We start from the raw sequence: 11364 nt of genomic DNA, 5'->3' as shown, positions 1-11364 counted from the left end.
GTCCTGCCCTGCCTCACTGTGTTTGTGTATGGATGCGTATATGAGAGTACCATGCATTTCCATGCCCCATTTTAATCTATTACAAAGGAATACACAGAAAACATACAAACACATACACTTACTCATGCAGCTACTTCTAAATGTCATTTTAATGTGTCTGCATTAAACTTGGTAATTTTCCACAACATACCTCTTCCTACATGTAATCGACTCATAACCTTAGTTTGTGATAACGCCTTCTCTGTAATGTGGCAGAAATAAACAGAATCATGCCATGCTTCACTGAGGCATCTCATGTTGAAGTCAGACATCATTGCAGATGGTGGAAAAAACTGATTTCTCCATGTGATTAAAGCTTTCATGCCATCCTCTTTTCAAAACTGAGGAAATTAAGACCGCTTTATTAAAAGGTTATCTCCTCTCGCACACTTGACAAAACACAACACTATGCAAAGATATAGGCGGGCACTAGCTGGCACAACCACATACCACTCAAAGCGGTTCGATCAAGCAAGCCACAGCTTCACATGCCCTGGCACACACATATACATACACACATACACACATACGCACATACACACACACGGCTGCTGCATGCAGACACATGCAAAAATATCTGTCCCAATACTAAAATAGGCCCTGAGAGGTTGCACCTGCACCTGTGCCCTGGTCCACACCTACACACAGGTGTCAGGATGTGACACATACACACAGACAGAGAAAGAAAGATAGAGGAGAGGGAGGGGAAAAACGAGAGCGGGGTGAATCACACTACTGCGGTCGACCAAAAAGCTTTTTCTAGATATCATCTTTGTATTTTGGAGTCTAACCATGAGTGTGATTTTCGTTTTTAAATAGACTTTCAGGTTGATGTGTTTAATTATAAAACAAAACGTTGCACACAATACTTACTCAGTAATTGCTCAGTGCTCTATGATACATAATTATATGACATAAAATAAGACTTATTCGTAATTATGGGTTTGGGGGGAGTAGAGTGAGAGTTTAAGCAAAGTATGTATCATATTGCATACATGAGTGCCTCAAGTGTCTCATTCTGCAATCCCGAATGAGTACTCTCTGAATGTGTATCACACTGTGTCACACTGACTCATACCCGTTTAATTTGTCCCTCGTTGGTCTGGTGGGTCCCTCATATGTGTGTGTGTGTGTGTATATATATATATATATATAGATAGATAGATAGATAGATAGATAGACAGATAGATAGATAGATAGATACATACACACACACACACACACACACATATATATGCATGTTTGCGCACACTCACATGTGCATGGTATATATAAACAAAAGGGGTTTTTATTTATTTATTTATTTTTTTAATTTTTATTATTTCCAAGGTGAGACATTAAGGTTGATTGGGGTAAATTCATGTGTTTGTCTTTTACTAAGATATGTAGTAAAATCATATGATCATATTAAATCTGCATTTAAAAACATCAAGAATTGTTACTCCTTAAAGTCAAGTCTGAGCTCTGTTAAAGTGTTCTGGCTTTAAGATGGGTGTGAAAAGATTGCTGGCTTGGGAAAACATTGAGGTTGGTAGATTTTCTTCCAATCCACCAGCTGTGGAAGACAAAGATTTCACATGGTTTCTTTGCTTCAGTATGTCTCATGAATTCTGCCTGAGCTGCTATTTTTTGAGAAATGTCGCCACCCAGTGGAGACTGACTACTGCTGCACTAGAAATGAAAAGTTCCTTTCCTATTGTCATTTTTATACCTTACATAAAGCGCTTTGAATTGCTTTTTGCTTGAACAGTGCTACACAAAGAAAGTAATCTGACAGTAAACTGTATGTATTCTCTATAACTGAGAGACAGCAAGAACTTATTGAAGCATTAAACAGAAAATTCCCTGAGGCTTAGTAAAGAATTTATGATTTGACTAAAACGGTCTTAAGTTAAAAAATCATAACAGATAGACTGGAAATACATACATTCCAACAGTGTTTCACATGGTATTAAAAATTAAAGATTAAGAACGATGAATGCCTCAAAAAAATCCTCACCCGTAAATTATTTTCTTTCTCACTGTACATTATTGTCAAAGTTCATCCTTTCCGGCTCCAATGGGACATGAGACACCAGTGCCTTTGAGGCCGCAATAACCCTTAGGTACCTTTTTGAGATACTGCTGGTGATAGTCCTCAGCGTAGTAAAACTGCTGCCCCTCCAGGATCTGTGTTGTGATGGGACCGTAACCTTTTTTATCCAACTCCTAGGGGTAAAAATAGACAAATAATTCAAAATAATTACTATCCAGTTGATCCATAATGAAGTGGCAAGTAGAAAAAAGAAAGATTTGTGTATGGTGATGAAACAGGATTTACAATAAATGCACTGTAGTTATTATTTTATTAGTATTTATTAAGCAATCAGACGAAGTCTGACTAAATTAACAGGCAAGAATGTTTCTCTTGAAAGCTGCACCTTCAAATTGTATAAATCATTACAAATATATACACTGAACTCCCTGTGCACAAATTATACAAGATTCTTAGTCAGTACTTCTATAGTACCCTCCACATGCATTCTCAGTTACACTTGATTTAAATTAGGCATCAACGAACTGAAGCTATTTTTCTATGTGCATATTAAAGCCTGCTATGTATGAGTTGAAGCAATATTCAAGGTTAGAGTTACTAAAATAACTCTGTGTGGAAAGTATTTCTAGCATCTCAGCATCTTCATGTGTTCAAATTCTGCAACCTGTTTCCATCACCGAAGTCATGACATAGATTCAGCTCTACTTTCTTAGATTGCTTTAACTTCCTCGGAATGAGCACGTCTCTTAAATTGTTGTTTTATTCTGTAGTGTATTGGATGTGAACTTTCAATACCTCTTACTAATACAGTGAAGAGTTTCTGCTCCTCAACTAGAAAGCAGGGTGATTGAGTGACAGAAGAAAGGAACATCTTTTTATCTTTGTAGTGCAGCTTGCCTCTGTGGCTCTCTCTGTGGGACAAAGCATCAAAGAGTATCCGCTCTCTTTGAGAACTCCTTAAGACACTTTCACACTTACACTTTTCTAAACACCTTGAGAGAAGGCTTCAAACGCACTACAAAAGCACACTCGCTCACATAGACACACATAGACGCACTAAACACCTCTGACAGATATATCAAAGGTATACCTGCTGTGCTGAGTGGTTTTCTCTATCTAATAATACAAGTGCTCAATCCTCTATAGATCATTGCTCCTGAGAGCTGACAAAACAACAAGTTCTAGGTGCACTGGGACTGTCTGTGGGCAACAAGTCGCTTGCATGTAGCATGCTACACCTTAGAAAAGTGTGCAGAAATGAGGAGCTTTGCTTTGTGGAGGCATCAATTGGCAGGGTTCAGCAAGCACCATGATACAGAAGCTGAATGTATTCAATTCAGACTCAACCTGCTCTTATCCGCTTCTGCATATGTCCTGTCTGTCTGCACAATATTGTCATGGATACTGTTGGGAGTATTTAAGGAAGGGAACCTCAGTCTTCTTAAGGTGGTACAACTTGAATATTGCCTGTTAAATTTTCCAGATGGCTCCTTTATGGAAACTGCCATCAGACTGAGTTCATGGAGGTTACGGTGGGCTCCATGCGGACAGTTTTGTAAGTCCTGCAAAACTGAAAGTGAACTATATGCTCTTCATGTCCCAAACAGTCATATTTTGCAGACATATGGTGAAAGATGCATCTTTCATTTTCCTTGGACATAACAACGTAAAGATTGTGAGCAAGCACAAGTTCCAGGATGCAGCTGTCACTTTAAGGTTGCAATAATCAACATTTTTACATAAACAATGGGTCAAATGAGGTATAATGTAATGTCAAGTACCAGACTACAGACAGATGAAGTTAGCAGCTAGTTGGTGAATATGGCGGAGCATTTAGCAGTTAAAGAGCAAGATATTTCCCTCAGAAGTTAAAACAAAAACTGAGTTTAGAGGAACATCAGACTTACATTTGCCAAGTGCCCAAAAAGATGACTCCTAATTGATCCAAATATTCCACGTCTGCTGCTTTTAGGTGCTTTTTTGATAGCTTTATTATAAGATGATACAATACTATGTTGACAGGTTGTTTTGCCGCCACCAAGTGGCCAAAAAGAAATCATAGTGGTTTAAGGAAAAAATATCCATAGAGAACACCATTCTTCAAGAGTGATAATCCCTCCCTTGGTGTTGATGATATTGGAGAGGACTGTATAAGAAATTGTTTCAAAATTTCCCATAGGTAATCATTTGGACTGAGATCTAGAGACTGATTCACGCCATTTTCATTTTTCGGTGACCTACTGTGCCCTGAGGAGTCACACCAACGGGACTAACAGGACTAATTTGGTATACTAAACGTTTTATTTATTGGTCCGAAAGTAGTCAAACAAAGTACTCTCCACTTGTATTATATGTCTTACATAGTATTTATGGAAAATCTCCCCAGGTTGATAAAACTCCCAGAAATTCCCAGAAAAAGTCCCAAGCCCCTGGCCTCCCCAATCATAACTATGCTTCAATTTGTCACCTGACTGTCTATATAACAATTTACTGTGAAATTTCCCATTCTTCTTTCTATTAAATTAGGAAGTTCCTACAGACGGATAGTTTCCCACTCCTGAAATAAACCTAGCCAAGAAGAAAAACATATATAGAGATGAGGCACAGTCCACATGTCATGTTAACACATCTTTTGCTGTTGCTGGAACTGAGCCAAATAACAAAAATGTGAAATTAAGTTATTTTGGCCAGAACAGATTGGTTTCAGACAGTAACTCTATTAACTAGGTCATCTGGAATTGTGCATGTAAGAGGGAGATGATTTATATAAAAATAAATCACTACTAATTTCTAAGAGGAAGTAATGTCAGTGAAGGGCAGAAGGGTAGTGTGTAATTTTGCCCACATGGAGGCAGTGTGGTACTAGCTGTGTGTGTGTGTGTGTGTGTGTGTGTGTGTGTGTGTGTGTGTGTGTGTGTGTGTGAGTGTGTGCGTTTGCTGGAGGTGATGCAGTGGAGACAGTAAATCAAAGCTCCGCGCCCCACAGAGAGGCTGAGGCAGCAGCTGACCTCTAAGTCCTCAGTGGCTGCTGCTACAATGTGAGGGCTCTAATCTCCCTGCAGGAAGGACCCAATGTCCACAAACCAAACTACAGCACAGCGCTGCCCTCAACATGGAGCACCAGCATCACAAGCACGGACATATTTACCTTTTCAAATGCATTGAGTGTGCAGTCAGAAGAACCCATTTACCCTGCCTATATCCAACACTGTCGACCAACCAGCTGACAACAAGCATGGAGCTTTGTGCATCATGGCCTAATTAATCAGTCATCACCACCAAACCACTGTAGTAGCGAACCCTCCAGGGCAGAGGATTCTTCATGTGAGGAGAACACAATGTCCAAGAAAAGGTCTGCTATTCCGAGCAAACATACACCCCCGCACCACTCCCTCACTCAACATCCAGCCCTCTACAGCAGTCACAACATGGCGGCCATTTTAGATCTATAAATCAGAATGCATGGCGTCACGCCACTGTGTATAACCTTATGTGGCTTCGCTTTCTCTCTCTCTCTCTCTCTCTCTCTCACTGCAGCAGCAGCAGAGGAATGGAGGGAAGAATGTGGAGGGTATAAATTGCAAAGATGGAGGAGAGAAAATTTCAGAGAGGAAGAGCAAAATAGATGTCCTCAAGTTGAGCATTTTGATGCCGTTGATGATGACGTTTAAATGATGGCTCCGTGGAGGGGAGAGGAATTTGTATTTACTGTATATGTCTGTGTGGGAGAGGACTGAAACAAAGGGAAGCGTGAAGAATAGTTCAATGTGTGTGTGTATATGTATTACTCAATTTGTGGTGTCACAATAAAACCACCTTATGGAGACTCGACTCCTATTTAGAGATAAAAAGCTGGTCCTCGCAAGGTAAACCATATCATTTTAGGGTTAAGACATGTTTTTTGGTTATGGTTAAGGTTAGCCATGGACTGGTAATAACACTGGGTTAAATATTGGGCGAATGAATATGTCAATACAATGTCCTTCTAAGTGACAAAAACATGTTTGTGTGTGTGTGTCCAGGGCTGAGCTCACTCAGCCCAGTCAGCCCTTCCTTTCTTCACGCCTGTCGGAAAGACTCCCCTGTCAAAGACATGGCTGAACGGGTGCATCTCTCTCTCTCTCTCTCTCTCTCTCCTCCTTTCTGACTCTCTCCATCTCCCTCCACTGCCGACCCCCCCCCCCCCTATGTGAGCACAGACCATCGCTTCGTGCTACCAAGTCCTCCCTGCTATCCAGCCAAGCGAGAGAGCCCCTCTTGCCATCACCATCGCCAGAGAGACGGCCCCGGGACACAAATAGGACGTGACACCCCAAGAGAGGGTGGAGGTGGTGGAGGAAGAAGAAGAGGAGGAGGAGGAGGAGGAAAATGTACTCCCTCCTTTCTTCCTTACCCCACTGTCTTGTTTCTCTCTGTCGTTTTCTCTCAGAAGGCCTATGGCTGCAGAGTGGTGAGGAAGAGAGACGCGCATTGACATAGAGTTTGTGACACCCGATGACTCATGGTGAAGACATTTGAAGAGGGATGTGACCTCAATTCGGTGATTTATGTAATCATCCCTTAGTCCATTCCTGTCACTGGTGTATGGTTTTCCAGTTTACCATTTCTCCTCACTGCTACTGCTGCATCTCTTTTTCTTGGTGTCCTCATTTCAGTGCTGATTTCAAATTTTAAATCAAATTTGCTTAACTGGCATGACCATAATTTAGTATTGGACTGTCAAATCGCATTGTGCAAGGTTTAACAAAGCATGTACAGTACTTCAGCGGTGGTGCAACAAGCAATGAAATATTTTATCAAGTTAGAGTGACATTATCATTATAAAAAATAATCCATTACAAGGGGGGTCCTGCTGATACACCATTTAAATGAAACTGTCCTGATTCATTTTTGGTTGAGGACCTCCCCCTCTCTCTCCCTGCGCAATAAGAAGTCTTGAATTTAAAATTTTACGCAAACAGAAAGTGTTAACAGATACACTTCTACAAAGTGTATCTGCAAAAAATGCGGTAGAGGAAAAAGAGTATAAAATAGCATAATATAAAAATACTTGAGTACAAGTACCTCAAAATTGTACTTAAATAAGGCACTTAGTTACCTTCCACCACAATAATTCAGAATTTAAAGACAAAAGACATCAAATGGTTTGTGCATTAATACCCATACTTGATCTCTTTCATACACTGCACATGCACACCTGAACACTGGTGCACAAAAGCCCTTTAACATCTTAAAAATGTAAATACACCACGAGTACTGCAGACAGCAAAGCTTCTCCGTGGTACAATGCTGGTAATAAATAGAGTGTGGCTCTGCCTGAAAACACATGAAATAGCCTGACATGATACTTATCGACTAGTCTGCTGCACCATGCTTGCCCCCACTGACCTCAGGGAGAGAGAGAGAGAGAGAGAGAAAGAGAGAGAGAGAGAGTGATGGAGAAAGGACGAAGGAGGAAGACAGACAGGCAGAGAAAGAGACACGGAGATGGTGCCGAGACATGCAGGGAGAGAGGGAGTGAAGTGAAGAAGGAGAAGAGCATGGGAGATTACAGAGAGACTGACGGAATGAAAACAGACTGTAGTGAGGCACTGGAAAAAAAAAAGAAAAAATACAAACTCAACAGTCTGAATGAGAGAAAAAGATACTGAAAGAGTATTACATGATGCTTCTTGTTCCTGTGAGGTTCTGTACAATGTCCTATATGTAAAACAGTCATGTACATCACTGCCACTGTATGTGTGTGAACTAAAGGATGTGTCTATTCCCTCTGTGAGTCTGTCTATCCACACAGGATGAGGAGTTTTTTTTTTTCCTGCCCTGCTCTGTTCATCTCTCTTTCTCTCTCTCTGCGCGGGTCAGGCATCCATTTTAGCTGGGCTCTAATCTTCAGCGAGCGCGCCTACATTTTGTGAGCGAGGAAGCCAACACTCCTACATTTTGAGAGGGAGAGAGGGTGCACGCACTTCAGTCTCGGAGCGAGGTGGTGCGTGCTCCTATGTTTTTTGTTTTTGTTTTTTTTTTCTTTTGCTTTTTCCAGGGCAGACAACAAGTAGCTCAACATCTGAAGACCGAAAACGCAGAAGATCAGTCCTGCATTTTTGCGAGAACCAATCGCCTTTTAACATTTCATCTGCAATGCACTCGACCATATCTCACTGAAAGATGGGTATTTACCTTCTGGAGATTCAAAAAAAAAAAAGTTATTTGTGAACATTAAACCAGTAACAATTTTCTATTATTCTCTTTCATGTAAGCCGATACTGTTGTAGAGCTACATAAGAAAGATGTCTCGTTATCAATAAGTTCAGCACCCAGTAAAAGTATTTTAAGATTTTCATGTAAAGCCCAGACAGACTATAAAATGTGAGCGCTGGGGAATAGTTGGAAGGGTAAATCTGACTTTTGAACACTTTCCAAAATGAGAGACGTGAGCTTGTGTGAGTTGAAGCCCGATTACGAAACCTGCTGATGCTGTGCCCCCTTTTAACAACCCCCCGGGCTTCTCCTCAAGACTTCTAGCCCCAAACGATCTCCCCCCCTTTTTTTTCCACCCATCATCTGAACCCCTGTGCTTCCCCCTCCACCCCCCTTTCAAGCTCATTAAGTTAGGATGCCTTATCAGAGGGCACACTCACCCCTCCAAGGCCCTGCACACATGCATGTGCGTGCACACACACACAATATTCAAGCTGGCTTGATAAAACCTATTGTTCATACATGCACACACATGCACAGATACACACACAGACTCCTCTCTCTTTCTCCCACACAAACACACACATACAGAACCCCTGTTCTCCCATTTTTCTCTCCAAATGCTAACCCAAATCTGACCCACCCCCACCCTGCAGTTTCCTCCTAATCAACTCTTCCCATCCCTTCTCTCTCACCCTCCACTCACCCAGCTCTGGGGAGACAGATTTTAGCAGAAAGGGGGGATAGAGGGGAAGAGAGAAGAGGAAAGAGAGAGTGAGAGACGGGGGAGACAGAGGGAGAGAAAGAGATGCACTCCTCCTCTCTGCTCTGCTGCCACAGCGGCTTGGCTACAGAAGCCTTTGATGTTCTGCAAATTTCAAATTTCATTATAGAGAACCCCCTTCTCCTTTTCCCTCTCCCTCTCCTCCCCCTCTCTGCTCTCGCGCTTAAACAAGCTTTTCTGCCTCACTCTCCTCCTCCCCCCTAACTAACCCCCCCCCCCCCCCCCCCCCCCCCCCAATGCTGAAGTTAAGAAACTGAAAGCCCTGCAGAAGAGACTCTTCGTATGGGTTAATTATTCATTGGGCTGTGCGTGTATGTGCCAAATGTATGTCTGTGTGTGTGTCTGTACTACATGTGAGGAGTGTGTGAGTCATGGGCTGGCAGTGGGGTGGAATCTGGATTTTGTGATGCCTGTCTTATCTCTGGTCGTCTTAGATCGCCTCCACCCACTCTCTCTTGTCACTCTACCGAACATGAACTCACTTCTCCCGATAGAGAGCATTGGCCTTTTAGGATAAAACACACACTCATACACACAAGATTGTGTGTACACACACACACACACACACACACAGCAAGCCGTTCTTCTGTAGAGATGCCATTTTCAAGCCAGGCGTTCTTGAGACTCAGCATCAATGCGGCAAGGCAGCCATTTCAGGGCAGGAAGCTGCCATTTTGGTTCAGAGCGTGTCAGCTGCTTTGAGAAGATATGTGTCCCAGTGGCCCTCAGATGAAACTGTGAAACTGGGGTGCCACTGAAGTGGTTGACAGATCGGTGTTGTCAGCAGCTTTGGTGGGGGGGGGGGGGGGGGGGGGGGGGGGGGGGGGGTTTAGGAGGGAACAGTCTGAGTGTTGTTTCTCCTCTGGTTGTTTATAAATGCGTGTTTTTAGTATCTACTGCATTTTTTGTGTGTGTGTTATATTAACTTGATGAACCCTAGGCTTGTTTTCTTGTTTTTGCTTGCTTGTTTATTTACAGGTTTATGGCATAGTAATTTCATGTCATATCATCTTATTTTCAGATTAAGTTATAGGTAACTCAGATATTCTACTGATGTGTTTGATTCTTTTAAGGGAATTTCATTAAAAAAAATAACTTTTTCCATAAATTTCCGAACAATTTGTAACTCACAAGAAATACTTGAATATGAATGGCCAGAGGAGAATGTCAATGTCAATGAGGTGAGATTGTTTTGTCAGTTGCTGTTTTTAAGGTCAAGAATAAACTTTGTTACTCAGAAATTATTTTTCTCATTTCTTTTTGTGATGAATGTCTTTTGGCCGTGTAGATCCCATCATGCTCTGGGATGTATGTATGACATCTGCGCATTCCTCTCCCTCTTTCTTCAATTCACACACTGAACGTACAGAAACATTAGCATGACTGTTACACTCCTCTTGCTCCTGTTCCATGCCTGTTGTGGTGTCATGTCTCTAAACACTGTGAAAGTGTATGGCTTATAAACGTAGGTGGTGCCTGTGTGTGTGTGTGTGTGTGTGTGTGTGTGTGTGTGTGTGGTGTGTGTGGTGTGTGTGTGGTGTGTGTGTGTGTGTGGTGGGTGGTCACTGTCAGTTGATAGCCTGCCAGTCATGGCCCTCTGATCTGATTGCCTCCTTTCTTTTGCTTTTCCTGCTTTTCCTCCCCCACTTCGCCACCTTCCTGGTCCCAGCTGCCACTCCTCTCTCACCTCTGACCCCAGCCCAAGGCCAAGGTTGGGAGGTTGTTGTCATGGCAACAAGACAGCCCTGTGGCTTGTGACTGCTGACCCCTAGTGCCCTAAGTTACCATGACGATCGTAATTTGCTCCCCTCTGCCAGCTTGTCCATGAATACCATTTAGTGAGGTAAGAGACGAACAAACCAAATTGATGGAGGGATCAACGGATGGATGGACGGAGGGACGGACAGATGGATGGGAAGAACAAAAGGGGGACGCGTGCCCCACTGAAAGGGACAGATTTAGAAATGAGTTTTGATGACCTATCGACCCTTTTCCTCTCTTTCAGTTTAAGAAAGGGATGTGTCACTGATTAGATGTAGATGGGGATCAACTAAACAGAGGTGGCTTTGCTTAGTTAAACTGCATCCAAATCCAAGAGGTCACCACTCCAGAGGCTTTTAATTGTTATTCAAATAACTGAGACCACTCCACACCACAGCTTAGCCATACTCAACGGCCAAAAACGTTATTTGAAATCATGACAAAATTATACTTCTTGTGATAATTATCCCTTTGTTGCTGATGTGACAAAAGGGAATCAAATACACAAACTTTTGCTATCAAATATGATTAATGTTACCACAGGACT

At 42.2% G+C, this 11364-nt stretch overlaps 1 protein-coding gene across 1 annotated transcript in view; it reads right to left on the bottom strand.

Moving 5' to 3' along the window:
• Nucleotides 1–1362: 1362 nt before the first annotated feature.
• si:ch1073-358c10.1 (peptide methionine sulfoxide reductase MsrA 1) overlaps nucleotides 1363–11364 on the bottom strand; it is a 31140-nt gene continuing 21138 nt past the window's right edge. The window contains exon 6 of the mRNA XM_041060826.1: nucleotides 1363–2247. Coding sequence (XP_040916760.1) covers nucleotides 2074–2247 — 174 coding nt within the window. The 3' untranslated portion in view covers nucleotides 1363–2073. The remainder of the gene's footprint in view (nucleotides 2248–11364) is intronic.

This window comes from Toxotes jaculatrix, chromosome 17 (assembly GCF_017976425.1).
Source record: "Toxotes jaculatrix isolate fToxJac2 chromosome 17, fToxJac2.pri, whole genome shotgun sequence".
NCBI classification, from domain to species: Eukaryota; Metazoa; Chordata; class Actinopteri; family Toxotidae; genus Toxotes; species Toxotes jaculatrix.
This window is presented reverse-complemented; position numbering and strand designations above follow the sequence as displayed.